At 45.7% G+C, this 22,397-nt stretch overlaps 1 protein-coding gene across 3 annotated transcripts in view; it reads right to left on the bottom strand.

The window, feature by feature from the left end:
* Positions 1–22,397, bottom strand: part of PCDH15 (protocadherin related 15) — a 692,202-nt gene that overhangs the window by 130,002 nt on the left and 539,803 nt on the right. For all 3 annotated transcript variants that reach the window (XM_039384770.1, XM_039384768.1, XM_039384769.1), the window contains 4 exons: positions 20,821–21,014; positions 16,827–16,959; positions 9,668–9,747; positions 3,894–3,987 (listed from right to left, as the gene is read on the bottom strand). In XM_039384770.1, the coding sequence (XP_039240704.1) occupies positions 3,894–3,987; positions 9,668–9,747; positions 16,827–16,959; positions 20,821–21,014 (501 nt within the window). The remainder of the gene's footprint in view (positions 1–3,893; positions 3,988–9,667; positions 9,748–16,826; positions 16,960–20,820; positions 21,015–22,397) is intronic.

Below are 22,397 nucleotides of genomic sequence, written 5' to 3'. Positions count from 1 at the left end.
TTTGTATTCAATGCCCTGCTCCCATTACATTGGTGGTGCAACCACAGCTGGCAGTGCTGGAGGAATGTCACCTCTTGAGATCCCGTGCAACCCAAATTTATCCTGTGATCCTACGACTGCTGTTCCTAAAACCAAGCCACAAAAATGTACCAGCGCCACATTTCCATGTTGCAAATGAAGAGGAAAGTTCTTATGGATTGGGCTTGTGAGGCAAGGTTCTGGTAGCTGGGAACTACAGGGACAGAGAGAGATTCAGGAAGGAAAAAAAAGACTTGCACACTCCCAGGGCAGTGGGGAAGGAGGGGCAGGAGGTGCTGCAGGAGCCAGAGCTGAGGTTCCCCTGCAGCCTTTGGGGAGGCAGCTGTGCCCCTGCAGCCCATGGGGGTCTGTGATGGATCAGAGACCCCCTGCAGCCCCTGGAGGAGTCCACACTGGAGCAGGGGGATGCCTGAAAAGAAGGGTGTGACTGTGTCCATGAAAAGGACCCACACTGGAGCCTGTTCCTGAGGGACTGACCCCATGGAAGGGACCCACACAGGAGCAGTTCCTGAAGGACTGATCCCATAGAAGGGACCCACACTGGAGCAGCCTGTTCCTGAGGGACTGACCCCATGGAAAGGACCCACACTGGAGCAGTTCCTGAGGGACTGATCCCATGAAAAGGACCCACACTGGAGCAGTTCCTGAAGGACTGATCCCATAGAAGGGACCCACACAGGACCAGTTCCTGAAGGACTGATCCCATGGAAAGGACCCACACTGGAGCAGTTCCTGAGGGACTGATCCCATGGAAGGGACCCACACTGGAGCAGCCTGTTCCTGAAGGACTGATCCCATGGAACGGACCCACACTGGAGCAGTTCCTGATGGACTGACCCCATGGAAGGGACCCACACTGGAGCAGCCTGTTCCTGAGGGACCAACCCCATGGAAGGGAGCCACACTGGAGCCTATTTCTGAAAGACTGACCCCATGGAAGGGACCCACACTGGAGGGTGGGAGTGATTTTTCCCCATCCTTATCTCAACTCCTGAACCTTTCATTGTATTTTTCCTGACAACAATAACAACAAAAACCCTACACACACTAATAAAGTCTTTTCCCTTTGAATGCCTTTCAAATTTTAAAGAAACAAGCAAATCCAGCAAAAGCTGTACAGAATACAAAAGCTCACTTGGAGTATATTTGACTCTAATAGCTGGTTTCAAACAGCGCAGTGTTGGATGGAAAGGGATCAGGTTGGATATGCTGCTAGCTAAAATATGTTAATGTGATTTAAATTACATTGTACCTGCCTGGGGAATTAATTTTGTGATTTTAAGGGAAACTGAAACAAGTCATTCAATCAGATCCCCCGTTTTCTGTAGGCACTAATGGGATTGTTCAGAGCAAGCAAAGCTGGATGACAAGCAGCGGGTGAACAAAGCTTGGGAAGCAGGAGTTTTGCAATTGTAGGATTTTTTTCAATTTTTCTTTTTAAAGAGACACTGTTGCTTCCTGATAAAAACTAGTTCCTCCCTGAAATCACAGTGACTTGTTGAAACCAGCATCCCTGTCCTCAGAACACTTGGCAGGGTACCAGCCAGCAAGGAGCTGTCAGACAGCAGGGAGCACGTCCAAAAGAGCTGCAAATCAAGGAAATTGTGCAAAGACACAAGGAAGCCTGGCAAATTAGTCAAACCCACTGTTTCCTGGCATGGAAATGGCATGGAGATTTAATGGCTTGGTTAAGCTGCCCTGTTTCATCCATTTATGTGTAAAATAAAAGCCAAGAAGCTCATCCAGCCCCGTTTGGGATTCTGGCAAGCCCAGCTTTTCCCCCTTTGGTTCCACCACAAGCTTTGGGGGCACAAGCAGGCAGATAAGTCGTATTGCTGGACTACTTTAAGAAGAAAGGTGCCCCACCACTGACAGAAAGTACCACAACAGAACAAAACAGCTACAGCCAGGTAAGACATGGTGATAAAGACTCCAAAGCGCAGCAACAGAGAACACGCCCAAACCAGAAAATGTGACCACATTTCACCCAGAGAACAACAAACACCACACCAGGCAGGTACAAAACTCTAGGGAGAAATATCTGGCATAGAATCCCAGAATCAGTCAGGTTGGAAAATTGCTCCCAGCCCATGGAGTCCCCCCTGTGCCCGATGCCCACCTTGTCCCCCAGCCCAGAGCACTGAGTGCCACGGCCAGGCCTTCCTGGGACACCTCCAGGGATGGGCACTCCAAACCTCCCTGGGCAGCCCCTGCCAATGGTATAGAGGGAGGAAAGGAGATAATGACTTAGCAAGGGAGTGGATTTTTTAAGTGGATGATGTTGTCAGAGTAAGTATTCAACCCTGGCATAGTTCAGAGACAACATTAATGGAACCCTCCATGGCTTTTTTTTTGGTGGGTTTTACAAAGCTGATTTTCAAAGTCACTTCTCACCCCATACACAACTATTTTCTGTAACCATCTCACCATGACTGACTGGATTTCTGTTAAAAAACCAGTTGTTATCTCCTGATTAATTTTAACATTCAGATGTCCAGTTAATCCCAGGGCAAAGCAAACAAATCCACAGACGAAAGGAAGAGGAAGAATCTTTTCAGTTGCCTTTTTTATACCCCAGAGAGTATTTAAGGAGTGTAAGACAGCCTGAAACAACATGAAGATCTTTTATTTACATCTTCAGATTTCACAGCTGGAAGTTTGAGATCAAAACAACTGAATTCACAGCTCTCAGAAATGGAGAGTAATTCACAACTAACAGATTTCCAAAGATAAGTATAACCAGATTTTTAACGGAAAAGGTGCAGGCTCTCCTATAATTACTCCATATTGCCACAAAATTGTAGAAAGGTTCTAAACTCTCCCAACATTTGCTTGGGAAAAAAAAAAAAATTATGAGTAAATACTGAGCAGGAAGGCAAACCTTGTGAGCTGAAGCTAAAATAGGGAAAAAAGCACAAGACAGAAAAAAAATAATAAGGTCTTTAACAGCACGGAGAAGAAATATTTAGAGGATGAACATTTCTGAATACACAAAACCTCAACTGTGCTGGCTCTTCCTGAAGAATAACACAAAGAAGCAGCAAAATCACAGACCACAGAATGTGCTGAGTTGGAAGGGATCCCTAAGGATCATCCAGTCCAACTCCTGGCCCCGCACAGGACCATCCCCCAGAGTCACCCCCTGTGCCCCAGAGGATCATCCAAACCCTCCTGGAGCTCTGGTAGCCTTGGGGCTGTGCCCACTGCCCTGGGGAGCCTGGGCAGTGCCCAACCACCCTCTGGGGGAAGAACCTTTGCCTGAGATCCAACCTGACCCTGCCCTGGCACAGCTCCAGCCATTCCCTGGGTCCTGTCCCTGGTCCCCCCAGAGCAGAGCTCAGTCCCTGCCCCTCCTCTGCCCCTGCCCAGGCAGTTGGAACTGCAGTGAGGTCTCCCCTCAGTCTCCTCTGCTCCAGCTGAACACACCAAGTGCCCTCAGGCTCCTCACACGGCTTCCCCTCTAGACCCCATCTTCAGGAATCTTCAGGAAAAGAAGCAAAACTATGGAATTTTACTTCCTGTTGAGCAGCAGGGATCTGTTGGCTGAGAAAAACTGCCCCTTGATGACAGAACAACCTCCAGATGGCCAGTGATGCACTGGCAACACCCTCCAGTGCCCTTCCCCATCTTCATCTCCCTCCTTTGGATGGTCCCTGAACTCTTTGTTTCATGACCAAAGGCCGTTCCTCAGTGACACACAGGCTTTACCCACACAAACCTTTCGGAGATCAAGGAAAATCGCTGCAGATTACACATGTATTTGGTCAAGACCCACCTCACAGGCACTCCAGTCATCCCACACCCCAGTGCCCAGCAGAACAGCCCGCTCCCCTCAGCTTTCCCGGGACACTCACCCCGTCGGGTCTGCCGTCCGAGGCCGTGACAATCAGGATGTAGCGGTCGGTGCTTTCCCTGTCCAAGGGTTTTCCCAGGGCCAGAAGCCCAGAACTGTAATAAAACAAACCCACAACATGTCACTACATCAGCTGACAGAGATCTACAGGTGCTTTTGCTCCACCACTTTGTGCCACACCGAGGTTTCCCTTTAGGCTTTATGTAGGTAAAGGCTGATAAAAATCCATGAGCCGGTTGTTAATGTTTTCCACTTGGACAATTTAGCATTAAAATAACAACCTACTTTTTAATTTATTTAACATTTATTGATATATTAATTTAATTTAACAACTAGTGATCTACAGATGACTACAAAAAGAGCTGCACTGAACACAGGACCTCTATTTGTTACTGCTGCACTTTATTAATCTATTTATTTATTAAATAAATATTTATTTAATGATTACTATTACTGCTGCAATACATGAGAAGAGAGAATAATGAGCAGGCTATTAATCACTGAGGAGTTCTGATATCCAGCAGGATTGAGCAGTAAACTCTGGGAATACAACACACACAGACTTAAGCATCAGCCTACTCAGCGTTTTATAGGGAAAGGCTACAAACTTACACACTGTGTAACTTCAGAGTAAGTGCTGCAATGAGCTAATGCTCTTTGCACAGAGATACCCAAGTCCCTAGTAATAAAATATTCCCATAGGAACAAATGTTGAGGAAAATGACTTATAGAATCATGGAAAGACCTTAAAGCCCATCTCACTCCAGCCCCTGCCATGGGCAGGGACACCTTCCACTAGCCCAGGTTGCTCCAAGCCCCGTCCAACCTGGCCTTGGACACTTCCAAGGAATCAGGATATTGTGATTATTGACACCCATTTTAAAAGGACACTAAAAGAAAGGTTATTTGGAAGCCACACACAGTGCTGTTTTTTTCTCTAGGATGATCTGATTTCCTCCTGTAGAGGTCTGAAAGCACCCAGAGAGGCAAGATCCCACTATGGACTCATTACTGGTATATTAGGAAGGATAGGGAAGGTATTGTCTGGACAATCTTGTCTGAGCAAGCTAAACTCTGCTTAACTGAGCTGGTACCAGAGGTATGGCCCTGACCACCACCAAAGCTCCACATTTCAGTTACAGGATTTTGTGTCTACTGGAACCTGGGCGAGCGTGTAACAAACTGACTCCTCTCTTAAATCCATGGGCTATTTAACTACTGTGCCCCAAAAAGCATGGATCCAGGGTGACAGTTAAACACAGATCCAGGATGACTTGTCCTCTGTTCCACGGCTAAGCAGCTTCTCCCATGGGACTCCATCAAACATGTCATGTTGAGCTTAAAACATCTGAAGAAAAGCATAAGAGCACACGAGTTCGCGGCACAAAATCCACACCAGCTGGAATCTGGGGATGCTGTGACTTTCCATGTGTTAGGCCATTTTCAGTGGATCTCTCAGACACAAGCATTGGTGAGGCACAGCTATAAACTGCATTTTTTGTACCCACATCTGACGTTCGTGACCCGGAACCTCCACAGCTACTCGTACAGAAAGAGGTTTTATTAAAACAAGTTAAAAACCAAAGCAAAGCTCAAAGTCCCCCCAAAGCAGGAGGTCTCATTAGCTGAACTTCTCCAGGATGTTAGGATGTGTAACACCTGTATCTAATGATGGTTTTTCCCTAGACTATAAATTCCTGCAGAGTTTCTGCTCTGATTTCTCATTCTCAGAGAAGATTCAGTGAACTGGTTCCAGGCCAAGACTTCTTCCAACAGAGACAAATAGCAACACTTACTGCTGAGCTATTTCTTCCAAAAAAATATAACAGAAATTGGTGGAAAACGTGAGTGGGAGGATAATTCTCCCCTAGGATTGAAAGGTTGGGAGGTAAAATAATATCCAAGCTCAGAAATCAAAGAAAATAACATTCCAGGAGATGCTCCGTTCAATTTGCCTCATGGTTATACGGTAAAAACATGGGCTCATGTCCCGGTTGGCTTCACCCAAAAAGGAAAAGCTTCACTGGCCCTAAAATACTTCCCTGGAGGTTGGTAAAATCCAGAGGGGAGGTGGATATTGTGCATGGGTTTGTAACCCAGTAAATAAGGAGCTGCCAGGCCTTGGATCCTGCAGGGAGGAGAATGGAACCAGCATCCTCCTCCTTCCAGGGCAGGATTTCAGGTGCTGAGGGTTCAGCAGAGATCCCTCAGATCCCAGAGATATCCCTTCATCAGGGAAAATGACTCCCCAGAGGGAAAGGGAAAGTGTAACACCCAAGCAAGGGACACACCTGAGAAAGTTTGTGTCTGTATATAAATATATAAAATATAAAAATTTGTAAATATATACAGATGTGTAAACTTATATATTGTATATATCATATTATATAATAAATAATATATTAAAATATAGTACTAAATACAATGTTAAATATTTTCCTAAATATATTTAAAATATACATAAAAAATATAATATATAGAATATATAAATTTGTAAATATTTACATATTATTTGTATATATTTATTTAACATTACATATAATAGTAATATATGTATATATAATAAATATTGTATACATATTAGATATACAATATAGATACACACTACATAATATATATTTTATATATATATACTATATATAATATATTTTATATGTGTATATATATATAAACTCTCTCAGGCCTGTCTGTTGTGTGTGTATATATATATATATATATACACACATATATATACACACATATACATATATTTATAAAAAGCCATATATATTTTATATATGTGGCTTTTTAATAAAATATAGAAGTATTTTATAATATATAAAAGTAATATATGAATATATCTACTATATACATTATGATATAGTGTATATAAAAATACATAGATAAAATATATTTTTATAAAAAGCCATATATATTAATAAAAATATACAGCTATACTTATTATAAATAAATATATAGCTCTATATTATTAAAATACATGTATATGTATATATATGAATATCCATTTAAAAATTACATATATACATAAAGTACTTGAGACATATTTTATATCTACTAATATACACGTACTAAAACATTCTTATATTTGTAGTTTTAGCTTCTTGCACTAGTGTCATAATTAGACTAATCATAATTTGATTAGACTATTAAGACTTTAATTAGACCGAGGGTAAATTCTTAGCTTTGCATACAGACAGCCCACGAGAAGGCAAATCAATTAGTTATCATAATAGATTGAATATATACTTTTCAGTGTTTGTTCAAGACACTGCAATAAAATACAAACAATTTCTTTTTATGGGGAAGGAACAGTAAATAAAACATAAACCACTTAAGTGGTAAATTATTAATTTTAAAAAAATACCAAAATGGAGCTAAGAATAAAACACTGACACCAAATCCTGCTTTATTAACACTGACCTCGAGCTGCATAAATCACTTACATTTCCCCAATATTTCTGCACTATCATATCACCATTTTTATCTTCTCCTTCCTACTGCTTGAAAAATTACACTCTCTTGTCTCTCTGTTACCACAGATGAACATCATCCAAAAGCCAGGCTAAATTCAAAATATCCTGTGTTTTCCTCCAGGGTTTAGACATACCCACATTCCTCTACCACCCCAGCTTTCAATCCCTGCTTTCCCTGGGGAACATGAGGAGGTAGGGAATTCCTACAGATGGTGCTCAGGTTGGAATGCTAAAGAAGGAGGAACAAAACCACCTCGCAACCTTCAGACTGAGGAGAAAAAAAGGTTTAGTAGTAGTAGATGTAAAACTGGTAGTATTCAGTACTCCTGGTGGAATTACACAGGGGTTCACTGCCACGCTCCAGGATGCAACAAAATCATTCAGAGGAGAAAAAGGCAGAGAAAGAATCATGTTCATGGTCTCAGCCTTAAAGTGTCTAAAATTGAGGTGAATTCCTGTAGCCTTAATATGCCACTCACATTAACTCTGTGCTTTGTTTGATATTAATCCTCCTTTCATCTCCTCTCAAGGCATTCCAGCAGCCAGGAAACAAAAAACAGAAAAAAAGGTTGTAGGAAACTTTGCACAGGCCATTTCCGAGAGAACAGAAAGGGGAAAACTCTTTAAAGAGCTCCCCTTTTTTATCAGGAGGCACCAGTTCAGGGCCCCAAACCTCACGGTGTGGTGCTCAGACACATGTGGGGGCTGTGAGGGTGGGAGTGTCAGCCTGCCCAGGAAGGGTCCTGGAGCATGGAGATGGAGGGGATGGAGGAGGACTTCCAGCTGGGAATTTATTCACATGCCACATTTAACAACTTGACTTCTGGGTACCTCCACACTGCCCCCATCCAAAGTCGGACAACACAGGAGCTGCCAAGGATCCCACTTCCAGAGTACCTTCATGCCAGATGCTGTCCTGAATTCCCACATGTTTCTTCAGTCTCTCTGGTATGGAGAACTACCAGGAATTTTGTGGTGCGATGTGAACAGCACGAACTACATGAAACAACTACCCACCGAGAAACCCCTTTGGAACACCCCTCCTGCAGCCAGGTCAGACAATTCACCTTCTAAATCAACAAATGCTGCTTTCCAAACAGTGTGACCCCCCCCCACCGGAGCAGCTCTCATGGAGCCAGGATAGATTATTCACCTTCTGAAGGTCACAGAGGAGGTCAGACTGAGTTTCTCTGTGTTAAGGAGAGGGTTGCCAACGTCCCTTGTGCAGGAATCCCTACAAATCCACGCTGTGCTGGAGCTACAACCCCCAGCAATCCGTCTGAGCCGATGACCACACACCTTCCCTGATCTGCACCAAAACCTCCAGTCCTAAGCCATGGATAACACCTATGGATAACACCAGCAGCCCGACCTGGCCACCTCAGTGAAGGAAAGTCTCCCCTCTCCAAGGTGTCCCTTCCCTCACCTGACAAGTCTTTATCATTAGAGGGCCCATCCATCACTCTTGGTGGAGGAGAGCACCATCTCCTGGGATCTTCCAGGGGTTTTTACATTCTTTCCTAAATGATTTGGCTCTCCATGAATGGGAGACATATCACCTGGAGCTTCCCTAGAACATACAAACCTGTTTCAGTAGGTTTGTGTATTTAGGTTCACAAAGTCTCCCCCAACCCAAACTAGAACAATCTTTTGCAATTATACACAAACTAGCCCCGGGTTACTTCTGTCCCATCATTACCACAGGAAGTCAACTCACCACCTTCCCTTCCTTCTGCAAAGGAAAAAGATACTTTGGAGTGTAAATAATAGCTACCAGTAGGTAAATAATACCTAATAACAGGTAAATAATAGCTAATAATAGATAAAATAAAGAAAGGGGTGGTGGGACAGGCACAGACAGATCTGGTGCTCATAATTTTATTATGTACCCTCTGTTTCTCACTCTATTTAAGCTGGTATTCAATCTGAAGAAAAGATGCTTTAAAACAATGCTCAAAAGGCATTTTTAATACAGGCTAAGCTGCAAGAAGGCAGGAAAATAAAGCAAAAATTGTCCCTGTCATTAGTCAAGAGCTGACAGGTATAAGGTTCTTAATTAATCCCTGGTCACTCTTTTAAATAGAATGTTTCCACTTCAGTGAGTTTTACCTACTTACAGTGTTCAAAATAAATAAATAGTCCCCTGTGAAAAACTTCAGAGTGCAATAAGGCTCACAGAGCTTCATTTATGTGTAAGGAGCAGCTGAGGATGTGTAATTACAAACCTTTTCTTTCACTCTCAGCCCACACATTCACTTGACTGAAAAGTTACAAGTCCGTTTTCCAAGGGTTTTCCACTTACCTTTGAGAGAGATTAAAAACTTGTTGAGGATCTCCATTCTGAATGAGGTATCTTATGGGGTCACCCTCCCTATCAAAAGCCTTTAGGGGAAAAAAAGGGAGAAAATTAAGTCAGTGACAGAGCTTTCTTTACTTCCCTTCTGTGCATAGAGTGGAGAATTAACCCCTGAGGTTTCAGGAATGTCTGCAGGGATGACACTGATCTCTGTTTCTAAGGCAATTCTGGTTATTGCAGATGGGCTACTTAAGATAAATCTGTAGCACATCAGAACTCTCATGCTACAGAGGAATGACAATATCCTGAATACAGGATTAATAATTAGTAATTATCAAATTATCAAATTAATGCCACACATACACACACAGCAGCACAAAGATGAAATTCAGGCTTATTCAATTAGGTTTACTTTATGCAGCTACAGACTGATTAGACTGAACTTCTTGTTTCCTTTCTTCCTATTCTTCATTTCTACTTCTTGCCCAGATCCCTCTTTCTATTGGTTTACCAGAATCCCAATCTTTGGCTGATACTCCACCCAGCAGTGTAGACATTGTAGCACTCACTCTCCAGGATAATTTGCTTTTTGGGGGATGAAGATTCAGATAAGACCTTTAAGAATGACTATTAGCAGCACCAAAACAATTATATTGCACCTACTGGGTACCAAAAAAACCCTTTTCAGACGTTGAGTAAACTACTTTTGTTGTTAAACTTTGGCTAATCTGTTCCCAAACCCAGCCATAAATCTGCCATGGAACTGTAACTGTTTTGTCAAGTATACACAAACCTTTTCACGGGAAAAACTATTGTGAGCTTTTTAGAGAAATTACTCTCTACTAAACAGTCTCCTGGACTGTGTCACAGCTACAACCAGTTAGCACTCAAACCCCAAAGCGATTAAGCACATTTTTGGAGGAAAAACAACAAGGAGAACTGCAAGAAGGCCAGTGAACAGGTCCAAGAAGGGCAGACAGGCTTTACTAGGAGACAGGGTGACACAGAAAAGAGGGTAATAAGAGAGTATTTTTGTATCTCTCATCTTCCAACAACCATCCCTTTTAATATCTTTTTTATAAGCCTTTCACAGAATCCCAGAATCGTTCAGGTTGGAAAAGCCCTCCAAGGTCACCGAGTCCCCCCTGTGCCCGATGCCCACCTTGTCCCCCAGCCCAGAGCACTGAGTGCCACGGCCAGGCCTTCCTGGGACACCTCCAGGGATGGGCACTCCAAACCTCCCTGGGCAGCCCCTGACAAGGCCTCACCACCCTTTCCAGCAACAAATTCCTCCTCCTGGCCAACCTGAGCCTCCCCTGGCACAGCTGGAGGCCGTTCCCTCTCCTCCTGTCCCTTGTTCCCTGGCAGCAGAGCCCGACCCCCCCCGGCTCCCCCCTTCTGTTGGGTCAGATAAAAACCCAAGAAAAATAAGGAAAAAAACCCAACTCAAACCCACCCCAACATTAAGACCAGAAGCACCAACCAGTTCAGAGTGCAGGCAGAACAGGGAATTCAGTAAGAAAACAACTTGCCTGAGCCAAAGGAAGCATAAAGAAAATAATGGCTAAGTCAGACAAAGGTGACCAGCACAAAGGAAGAGCAAGAACAACCAGAGCGGCACAGAGTCAGAAAAAGTCAAGGCAAAACTAATAGAAACAGGAAAGAAGGCAAGGGATAACAAAAGAATGTTCAAACTGCAGAGGAAACTTGAGGAGTGTGGTACCTTCCAAGCAGAAGGGATGATGTTGAGAAGGTCAAAGAGCTGACACTGCTGGAATTAACTGGGACAACAAAGGGGTAAAATCTCAGCTGAGAACTAGGAAAGAATAGGCAGAGAAGCTGTACATAAATTGAGCACCTTTAAATCATCTGCTGAAATTAAAGCCTGATGAAGTTCATGCTATTGTAGAAAACCCAGGCTGAAGCAATCTCAAGGCCATTAGTGGTTTTCTTTGAAAACTCAGAGGAAAGAGGTGCTGAAGGGCCAACACAAGGTACATCCTTCATGGGGGGATGAGCCAGGAAATCACAGGTGGAGCTCAATTCCCAGAAAACCACAAATAACCAAATCATCTGTAAGTGACCTGGATGACAATATGGAGATGGGTAACACAAAGCTAACTCTGCCAAGAACAAAAGGATGGGGAAGGAACCTGATCTTTCACAACAGGGCTAGAGAACAGGGCAGAGGCTGTGGGGGCAATATTGCATCTGAGCCATGGAGAGGCTTTTCATGCTGCTTTCTGTGCCACCTTCCCAAAGCAGTTCAGACAACACGGTCTCCAAATGCAAAGTGGGATTAAGCAAGAATAAAACCACTCATAAAAAATGAAGGTCAGGCAGCAGTGGGTGACATTTAGTATTGACTCAGTTCTGCACAGGTGTAAATAGTTCTTCCAGGACTGATCAATAGTTTCATCCACAACAGCAACGAGAGAGTAGGAAATTTGTTTGTAAAATCCACCGAGTGACGGGAGGTGGCACCACCTTAGTGGCTGTGAGTGGGATTTGGATCTCCTGAAGATATGAACAGTCAGGATCTGACTCAGGAAAGACAAGTGAAAAATTGTCAGCCAAGAATGCAAAATGCTACAATTACTGGAGGCCGAAAATGTGAGTAGCTGGCCTCCCTGAGGACTCTCCCAGATCCTAAATCTTTAGTGGCCCTTTGTATTCCCTTCTATCTGCAGGGCATCCTGCCCTCCCTTCACATCCCAGGCTGTCTCAGAGCTATGACTGGGGCCTACATTCCAACAAGAAGTCAGGAGACTCTCAAAAAGACAGAAAATAAAGGACTGGCTCTAGTTTATTTCATTTTCTCCTTGTCTCCAAGGAAAATCCACCTTCCATTCAACACACACTAAAAAATCAGGGAGAAAATGATAATTGGTTGTTTTGAAAAGCTCCCGTTTTCTTTAAAAGCAAAGGACAGCAGGTTATTATGAAATAAGAAAACCACTGGGGGCTTGCAAATGAGGAGAGCAATCCATACCCACTGTTTTCCAGATCAATGGAATACAGTGACTCCATAAATTGTACACAACGATTCCATGTTGCCTCCTTGTTCAGCACAGAACTGGACCGTGGTAACAAGCCCTATTTGTTTTGCAGACTCCCAGAAAAATGACACCATTTGCATATTTTAATTAATAATGGCTGGCAGAACATGAAGCCATAAATGCCTCCCAGGCATGCAATAAACTCTGAGGTTTATTTACAAATTAATGCTGTGGAGACCGTTTAATATTGCATTAATCTCAAATTTTGTTAATTAAAACACCACTCACAATCAACTGGGCGCATTATAAAATAAATAACAGCATAAGAAAGAAATACAACCTTCCATCCTCAGCATGGAATATTTTAACGGACAGGGAGAAAGTGAATTTTATTTTTAGAACAGGTATTTTAAAGTCTAAAAGGAAAATTTGAAACAGCTGCATTTGCATTGTTATTGACCCTGATGATTTGTAGATCTTCAGATTTGCCAGCTTGGGAATATTTAAAATATTTTGCTCACTCTTCCCCAGATTTTGTAAGCCTGTAGGCAGCACTAACAAAGTATTATTAAGAGAGAGTCATAAAATAATAATCTCTTAATCTGCACCAATCTAAACAATTTATTGCTAAGAATCATGAAAGGAAACATCAGTGTGAAAATGTACACATGAACATATTTGTTCAATATTTGAGATCTTAGTGATGTTCCACGTGAAGAGGGAACACAGGCAATACCTGACGCTATTGCACAAAAAACCCACACCAAGGTGACTAATTGGTAACTTGCTGTTGCCTGGAAAGGACAGCACAAGATTTCACAAGCTTAAATACCCAGTTTAGGAATGTTTAAAATGTCCTGACCAGTTTTACACAGAAGGGAATGAAGAAAGATGAAGACAGAAATGCAATCGCCACAAGTGCTTTAACACAGGGGAGTGTTTTAATGCAGAAGGAGGCACTTGAACTTAAAATCACTGAATGGTTTGGGTTGGAAGGGACCTTAAAGCTCAGCCCTTCCCACCCCCTGCCATGGGCAGGGACACCTTCCACTAGCCCAGGTTGCTCCAAGCCCCGTCCAACCTGGCCTTGGACACTTCCAGGGATCCAGGGGCAGCCACAGTTTCTCTGGGCAACCTGTGCCAGGGTCTCCCCACGCTCACAGGGAAGGATTTCTTCCCAATATCCCATCTTTCCCTGCCCCCTGGCAGTGGGAAGCCATTCCCCATTGTTGTATCACTACACGCCCTTGGAAAAAGTCCCTCTCCATCTCTCTTATGTGATGCACCCACATTCCAGGTCCAGGACCACCAGCCCTACAAAAGATCCAGTCCTGGATTAAACCCCAAAAGCTGAAGCCAAGCATATTTGAGATTTAACAATCCAGTATTTTTCACAAAGAGCAACTCTCTGGCTGAACTCACGCCATGCACAGCAGACTGGTAATACAAAATTAATCCATACTGACGTAAAAATAAGTAAACCTCAACATCTTCTGTGCATTTCCAAAGCTCTTAAAACAGATTGAGGCACTTCACTCTTTCCCAACCACAGTAACCTGTGATTTCTGGGGATCTTGGCATGTGGCAAAAGAATACCCACTGTTATATCCCCAAAATGCTCAGCAGCATCCCGGCGAGGAGGACAGGAGCTGGCATGGCCATCCTGCATCCCCCCTGCCCTGCCTGGCACAGGCTGCCTCTCCCAGATTTCCTCAGCATTCCTCACTAAGGATCATGTGAAAAGGAAACAGAATCCAAACCGCAAAATTATGGAATCACAGTTGTTAAGGTTGGGAAAGACCTCGCAGACCAAGTCCCCCCTGTGCCCGATGCCCACCTTGTCCCCCAGCCCAGAGCACTGAGTGCCACGGCCAGGCCTTCCTGGGACACCTCCAGGGATGGGCACTCCAAACCTCCCTGGGCATCCCCTGACAAGGCCTCACCACCCTTTCCAGCAACAAATTCCTCCTCCTGGCCAACCTGAGCCTCCCCTGGCACAGCTGGAGGCCGTTCTCTCTTGTCCTGTCACTTGTTCCCTGGCAGCAGAGCCCGACCCCCCCCGGCTCCCCCCTCCTGTCAGGGACTTGCAGAGCCAGAAGGTCCCCCCTGAGCCTCCTTTTCTCCAGGCTGAGCCCCCCCAGCTCCCTCAGCCTCTTCTGCTGCTCCAGCCCCTTCCCCAGCTCCGTTCCCTTCCCTGCACACGCTCCAGCCCCTCCGGGTCTCTCCTGTTGAGGGCCCAGAACTGGGCACAGCCCCGGAGGTCCCCTCATTCTGCCAGCACAGGATGGGCTGTTTGGGATTTAGTGTAACATCGAAGCAAATTATTCTAACATGGAGCTTCACTTTCCAACCACATTTAAATTGTATAAATCCCTTAAATACTAAAACCTGCCAATAGTTTTTCTGCCTCCAAAGATCCCTCAGGCTCTCAGCCACATATTCCAGCACCTGTCAAGTAAACACAAATGTTTCTGTTTCTCAGCATGCTCCTGGCTCCTGTTCCTTTGTGGGGTTTCCAAAAGCAAGAGTCTCCCCACCAGGGAGGAGAAGGCTCCTGAACAGCATGGCCCTTCCATTCTGCACTCCCTGCAGGCACCACAGATGTGCCAGAAGTTAATCTGCAGCACTGAGCTAAATGAGTCACCCTCCCTCAGCACAGGTGACTAAATCAGCCTAACCATCCATAATAAACCAAAGCTTTCATCAACAAACCATTTAACCAGGAGCTCACCCATTCACCTGCATCAGTGACTCAATTAGAGCTCCTTTATTTCACTTTATTTCACTACTACTGAATGTAGTATTAAGTTCCTGATTCCCCCCCCCCCAAAAAAAGGATGTAAAGAGCTGTCATTTATCTCCCTATTTTGCACAGCTGATTTGGAGATGTGTGGGCAGAACACAACACAGCAAAGGCTTAGGGAACAGTAAGTAAGTGAGGAGAAAGCTGATTTATTAACCATTAACCCAACAAGGGAAGGTCTGGTTCTGCTGCATGAGGATGGGGATGCAGGAGGAAGCTCCCTGGTCCTGGAACTGGCCTGATCCCACTGCAAGGGGGTCATGTTTGTGTGTGTGTGCCCTGAGCCCATGAGGAGCCAGCACACAGGAAGCACTTCTGGCAAAAAAAGTAACTGCAGGATCCTTTAATTTGCCAAAATGCAGAGAGAAGGTGATCCCTCGTTTATACAGCGTGGGGGTCAAATTTAATATATAAACAGTGAATTAGAAATGGGATGGATAATCAAATTTCTTTGTGCACAACACAATTACAAAATAAAAAAGGAAACCCCCTCCCCACATAACCACTTCAGCAGACAGGCCCAGCCTGTAAGGAGGGGGCACGTGGAAAGGGTTTTTTGTCTGGAGGAGCTGGCACACGAGGTCAGCCTGGTCCCAGTGCAGGAGGCCAGCCCTGATCCCGGGTCTGGGAGTGCTGGGATGGCTGCTTTCTGCCAGCCTGTTACAGCAGGGTGTTACACACACCAAGGGGAAAAAATATATTCAGGCATTTTTCAAAAATGACAGGCTAAGGAAGGCGAATTGCCAAAAATCTTGCTGAAATTCCACAGGAATTTGGTACAGAAGCTTCTCTGATTTGCTGGCAAAGAGAGATTTGAACATAAGAAATCACAGGCCTTTCAAGATTTCAGCCACTCGTGGGATTTTTTTCTAATATAATTATCACAAGAATCATAGAATCCCTGAATGGTTTGGGTTGGAAGGGACCTTAAACACCACCTTATTCCAACCTCCTGCCATGGGCAGGGACACCTTGCACTAGCCCAGGTTGCTCCAAGCCCTGACCAACCTGTCCTTGGACACTTCCAGGGATGGGGCAGCCACAGCTTCTCTGGGCAGTGCCTAATGCAGCCTCTAGCACCTTTTTCCACACTGAAATCATGAAAAGAAGTTACAGAAACAGCCACATAAGCCCTTTTTCTATACAGTCTGTGTGAAAGGGGCAATGATTAGAATGAAATCATTTTCAATCCCTATAAACTGCCCTTTTTCCTCCTGTATCCAAGGACTGGCTTCTGCATGGCAAGAGCATAAACAGAAGGAAGGTGGTGAAAGCTTCAGCACCTCCAGGGAAGCAGAGGGAAGCAGAGGGAAGCAGAGGGAAGCAGAGGGAAGCAGAGGGAAGCAGAGGGAAGCATCTGTACCTGCAGGTTTAACAGAACAGCTCCGATCCTCATGGCCTCACTCACTTCCAGGCTGTACATCAGCTGGGGAAAGCGGGGAGGGCTCTGGTTGTTGGGTGGCAGGACCTCGATGTAAACAGTGGTGATGGAGCTCCTGCAACACAAGGGGGGGGGGGGGGGGAAACACAGTCCAAGCCAGTGAAAATCAATAAATCAACAAGCACGAGCGACCCACAAAGTCTGGTTTATACACTGTGTGTTCTCCAGCTCTAACGACCTCCCTTTGCTTCTTTAAAAGCTTTGGGATGTGTTTTTCCCCCCCGAATCAAAAGAAAAGCCATTAAAAGAAGAAAAGCTAAATAATTTCCCTCAAAGTAGCCCGAAGTGGTGTTCTTTCAAAAACAGAGCAGCAAGACACCAGTGCACACTCCACACACAAACACAGCTCACGATGCCCTGGTGATCCTGTGTCCTCTATAAGACATTCCAAATTCTGAGCTGGTAACTGCTCCTGCCACACACAACATCCACCCCTGGAGCTTCCCTGCTGTCAGTCCATTTGCTACCTTTCCTTGGAAGAGAGGGATAGAGAGGATAATGCTGGGAGAAGCCACAGACACAGCTCTCTGGCAGGACACAGCAATACTGTGGGTCCCACCAAGAAACCCCAGCCCAGTCCGGAGCAGTGGCAATACAGGAAACGACAAATCCCATTGTGGAAACCTGGCAAAGCCTTCAACTGCCCTGAATATGCTGCAAACAGCATTCCAGGGGGAATGCTGAAGGCTCTGGGGGACACTGACACTGCAGACCCTCCACAGACCACCCTGTGAACCCACTTGCTACTCAACTGCTCCAGTCTGAGAAAAGGAGCCAGAAGTCTCCCTGAAGTTGAAAGTGATTTAAAATCTGGCTTAAAGGCACTTTTCTCTTGCCTCTTTGCTCCATTATCCCACCTGCCTTCTCTCCTGGATGTTAGAACAGCACTCCCACCCCAGGACAAAACCCCTGGGAGAGCGAGTGCTGTGCTGCAGGTGCAGGTTTTCCCTACACCAGCCCTTTGACAAAGTTGGGAAATCTCATGTTTTAGGGCTTCAGGAAAGAAACCAAAGGGGTTTGTCCCAATTTTTTTGAAGGGGGGTGGGGAAAGGTAGAAAAAAGAAAATCATGAACCCAATGAGCTGCTTCTTGCAGGGCCAGCAAACTCCAGAGCAGTTTTAGAGGGTCCTACCTGGAATTACCAGCTATGTTAGAGTTGAAACAGCTGCTGTGTGATCTGATGGAGCTCATTTAATACCGGAGCAACACATCACTGATCAATACTTTAAAATGACAAAGTTACAAAATTCTGACCGAGCACAGTCCCCGCTCTGTTCTGGATGTTCCCCACTGCCCTTTCCCAGCAGGTTCTGTGACTCTGGGTCACTGTGGGAGCTGGGCAGAGCACTTCAACACCGGGACAGATGTGCTGGGGACTGTCCCACAGCACTCTGGCCATGCTCCACCGTAACAAACCTCCAGTGTCCCCTGTCCAGAAGGACAAATGCCACCCACAGGGAAGGGCTGCAGGAACTCTGTCCCCTGGGGCACATCCACACACAGAACCCTCAAGGAAGGGATTAAATCCAGCCTGGTGTGTCCCATCTCTCACGGCTCAGCTCCAGCTTGGAGCACATCCAGCTCTGTGAGTACTGAGGAGGAGGAAGGGAGGAGGAAGGGAGGAGGAGGAGGAGGAGGAGGAGGAAGAGGAGGTGCTCCAGGTGGCAGAGCACCTGCAGCCCATGGGGAGACCTTGGTGGGAAAGAGAAAGGTGTGGGGAGGATGGAATGAGAAAGGGGTGCTGTGGACTGCCTGTAACCCCTGTGACCCCTGTTCCCCACCGCCATGACACTCAGAGGCAGAGCAGTTTGGGGTGAAGGACTGGAGTTGAGCCTGGGAAAAAGGGTGGGAGAGAGCTGTCTCTATTTCTTACCAACAAACCCCATTGTAACTGGCAATAAGTTCATAGAATCATAGAACCCTACACTGGTCTGGGTTGGAAGGGACCTTCATGGAGTTCCAACACCCTGCCGTGGGGGTTGGAACTTCCACTAGACCAGTCAAATCAATTCTTGCCGAGTCTGTCCTGCCTGTGACAGTAATTGGTGACCTGCTTGTCCTGATCTCAATCCAAGAGCTTTCCCACCTTATTTTCTCCCCCATCCTGCTGAGGAGGGATAGTGAGATGGCTGAGAAGGTGTCCAGCAGCTGGCCAAGGCCAACCCACCACCTCCACGTTAACATTAGGTACAAGCTGACTCTTAACAAGCCTTTAATGGTCATTGCTCCACCACTCCCCATGCCATGGAATCCCAGAAATCCTCCAGCTGTGCCCAAAAATCCTGGCTGCCAGCTAGTCTGGGGCAATCCCGAGCTTCCCACAGGCAGCATGGAAGATGGATAATTACAGCAGGAGTTGAACATTCCCTAATGACCTCCTTATTATATATTACCTCCTGTCTTCTTGTCTGTTTTAAACTATCCCCTCACATCTCCCTGATCTACCTGAATTGATGTTCCACACTTCTATTGATGGAGTAAAGAAAACCACCATCAGCAGATGATCAACAGACACCATGAATCAGCAGATAAAACATCCCTTGAGCACTGGCTGCCTGTTTTCTTGGGATAGCTGCTGCCTGTGTATGGAAGACACATCCAAAGAGCTGGGGTTTTAGTGTGTTTATCCCCTTTCCACTGCTGAATAGTTAATAAAATATATTGTTCTGTATCGTGTTCTTCCTGATTCTGCTACAGCTAAATAAGGCTCAGGATGAGTTATTTTCAATCAAGTTCTAAAAGCAAAAATGGTTTTTGTTCACCACAACAGAAGGGCATTTAGTGCCAGCACAAGGGGGAATGGCTTCCCACTGCCAGAGGGCAGGGTTAGATGGGATATTGGGAAGGAATTGTTCCCTGGGAGGGCAGGGAGGCCAGAGAAGCTGTGGCTGCCCCTGGATCCCTGGAAGTGTCCAAGGCCAGGTTGGACAGGGCTTGGAGCAACCTGGGCTAGTGGGAGGTGTCCCTGCCCACTCATTACCTGTATTAACTTTCCCTCTCGCATTCCCCATGTGAGGAAAAGGTTTGCACTTCACGGCTGTGGGAGGTTTAAAAGGTGGAACCTGCTGTTCCTTTCTGTCATCCTCTTTGGAACAGGGAGGTTGTCACATTATCAATACCAGACCCAGACCATGAGAGGCATTTTTTTTTCACCCCCACACCTTCCTGAAATGACATTTGGGCACAAATGCCATATTTAGAACACAAACTCCAAAGATCCAGGTCAGCAGGACTCAATACCTTTACTTTCTTAAACTTAGAGAATCACAGAACGGCTTGGGTTGGAAGGGACCTTAAAGATTGTGTTTTCCACTCCCTGCCGTGGGCATGAGTGGAACCATCCTAACCATCCTAAATTTTCAACCTGCTCTTCTTTATCAGCTGGAGGAAGAGGAGGTGCTCCGGGTGCCAGAGCGGAGACTCCCGTGTGCTGGTGGGAATTCAGGTCTCAATGGGGGCACTGCTCACCACTGGCACAGCTGGTCAGGATGGCCCCCTCATGCCAAGTCTGGGTGACCCTGCACATGCTACACCCGGAGAGAAGGTCTCCAGCTCAGCAACCAGGGTATTTCTGGTCCTTTCTGCGTTCTGAACAAACAGCATCTCCCTTCCCACTTGCTTTCTTCCTGACGTCCCCTCACCTCAGCTTCTCCCAGCGAATGGACATGCACAGTGACAGCACAGTTGGGAACTCTTAAAAAACCAGGCTATTACAAGCAAATGAAATCATGGAAAGGGGGAAGGGAAGGAAACAAAGCAAATAGAATTAAGGAACAAAAAAGGGAAAGAGTTCTAACATGATACTTTTCCTTCCACCACACAGAAGACACAGGATTGTATTGCAGGGTGGAGGGACAGACAGGAGGGTGCCACACTGAGCACTGCTGGAATAAGGAGTTCAGGAAAGCTGCATTACCTTCTCTGTGCAGGAGGAGCACTGTCAGAGGCTTTGACAGTGAGAGCGTAGGATCGCCCCACTGCCAGCACCACTCCTGGAGCGATGGTGACAAGGCCTGTTCGCTCATTGATGCTGAAGTCTCCCTGATCCCCAGCCAAAATTTCATACACTATCTGGCCATTGGGTCCCTCGTCCGCATCTACAGCTGTGAGCTGGAATTAAAACCACAGTGTCAGTGTTGGGCCTTCACAGGCCGTGGGGAGGCAACTGGGAGGGGGAGAGGAGGCAGAGGGGAAACTCCAACAGCTGGAACATAGGAAGGAATTTCTAATCACTGTCCAACAAAGATACAGTTTAAATGGAGGGTAATAGGTGTAAAAACATCATGAAGCAGAGAAAAGCTGCTTACTAAAGACTGCAAGCCATTTATTTTAAGGTACAAATTAAGAAACCTAATTAAGACCAAGTTTCCTCTCTGTGGATTGGAATTTCTAACACTTCCTATAAAGGGGGAAGAAGACACTTATTATGTTGCAAAAGTAACAACAGGATCATATTTGTTTACTGGAAGTTCCCATCTCTCCCTACACCATTCAAAGGGACAGCCTTGGTACTGCCAGGAGGTTTCACTCCCAGGTCTGGCATTCCGAGCTCTCGTTGTGCAGAACTGGAGAACAAAGTTTGTATTAATATGCACATACTCTAAAGAGCCAAGGGGAGGGAGATGGCAGTTGTTCCCATATGGATACACATGGAGAATCACAGAACCATTAGGCTGGAAAAGCCCTCTGAGATCATCAAGTCTGACCATTCCCCAGCACTGCCAAGGCCACCACTAACCCATATCCCCAGGTGCCACATCCACACACCTACTAAATCCCTCCAGGGATGGGGACCTCCACCACTGCCCTGGGCAGCCTGTTCCAATGCTTGACCACCCTTTCCACGAAGAAATTTTTCCTAATATTCAAACTAAACGTCCCCTGGTGCAACTTGAAGCCGTAGGAAACACATCCCAGACGTGCAAGGCCCATTTCACGGGGCAAGGTGACACCACCCCCCTGACAGGCTGTGCTTGGGGGTGATCTCAGGGTGAGACAAACACAACTGGGCACATCCCTCTGTACTCTGGTGACTCTGCACCATCTCTGCTGGCTCGGTGGTTACTCCCACCTGCAGTGTTTCTTCCTTACCGTTGCACAGTTTTGATTCTGAGCATGAGAAAAACCCAAAGGCCCAAATTCTACTGATGACCATAATGAAATGAGGGGGTTCTTATCTTGCCCCTGGGAAAGGCAGTGGGTTTATCCCACTTCTGTAGCTTGCAATGTTAAAACAAACGCACACGCAGCCAGAAATTAAAGCTCAGGGAACATTTTGGCTTTGAGTGACAAGAAGAATCACAAAATAGAATCCCAGAATGGTTTGGGTTGGAAGGGACCTTAAAGCCCATTTCATTCCAAGCCCTTGCCATGGGGCAGGGGCACCTTCCATAAGCTCAGGTTGCTCAGAGCCCCACCCAGCCTGGCCTAGTTGCTCTTCTTCCCTTAGGGGTTGTTTTGCAGATACAAAACACACACTGCTTCCTTAACTGG

Source organism: Pipra filicauda, unplaced genomic scaffold (assembly GCF_003945595.2).
Source record: "Pipra filicauda isolate LSUMZ 115617 unplaced genomic scaffold, ASM394559v2 scaffold371_size1224239_pilon, whole genome shotgun sequence".
In the NCBI taxonomy this organism is placed as follows: domain Eukaryota; kingdom Metazoa; phylum Chordata; class Aves; order Passeriformes; family Pipridae; genus Pipra; species Pipra filicauda.
Note: the sequence above shows the minus strand (reverse complement) of the source record. Positions and strands in the feature narration are given on the sequence as shown.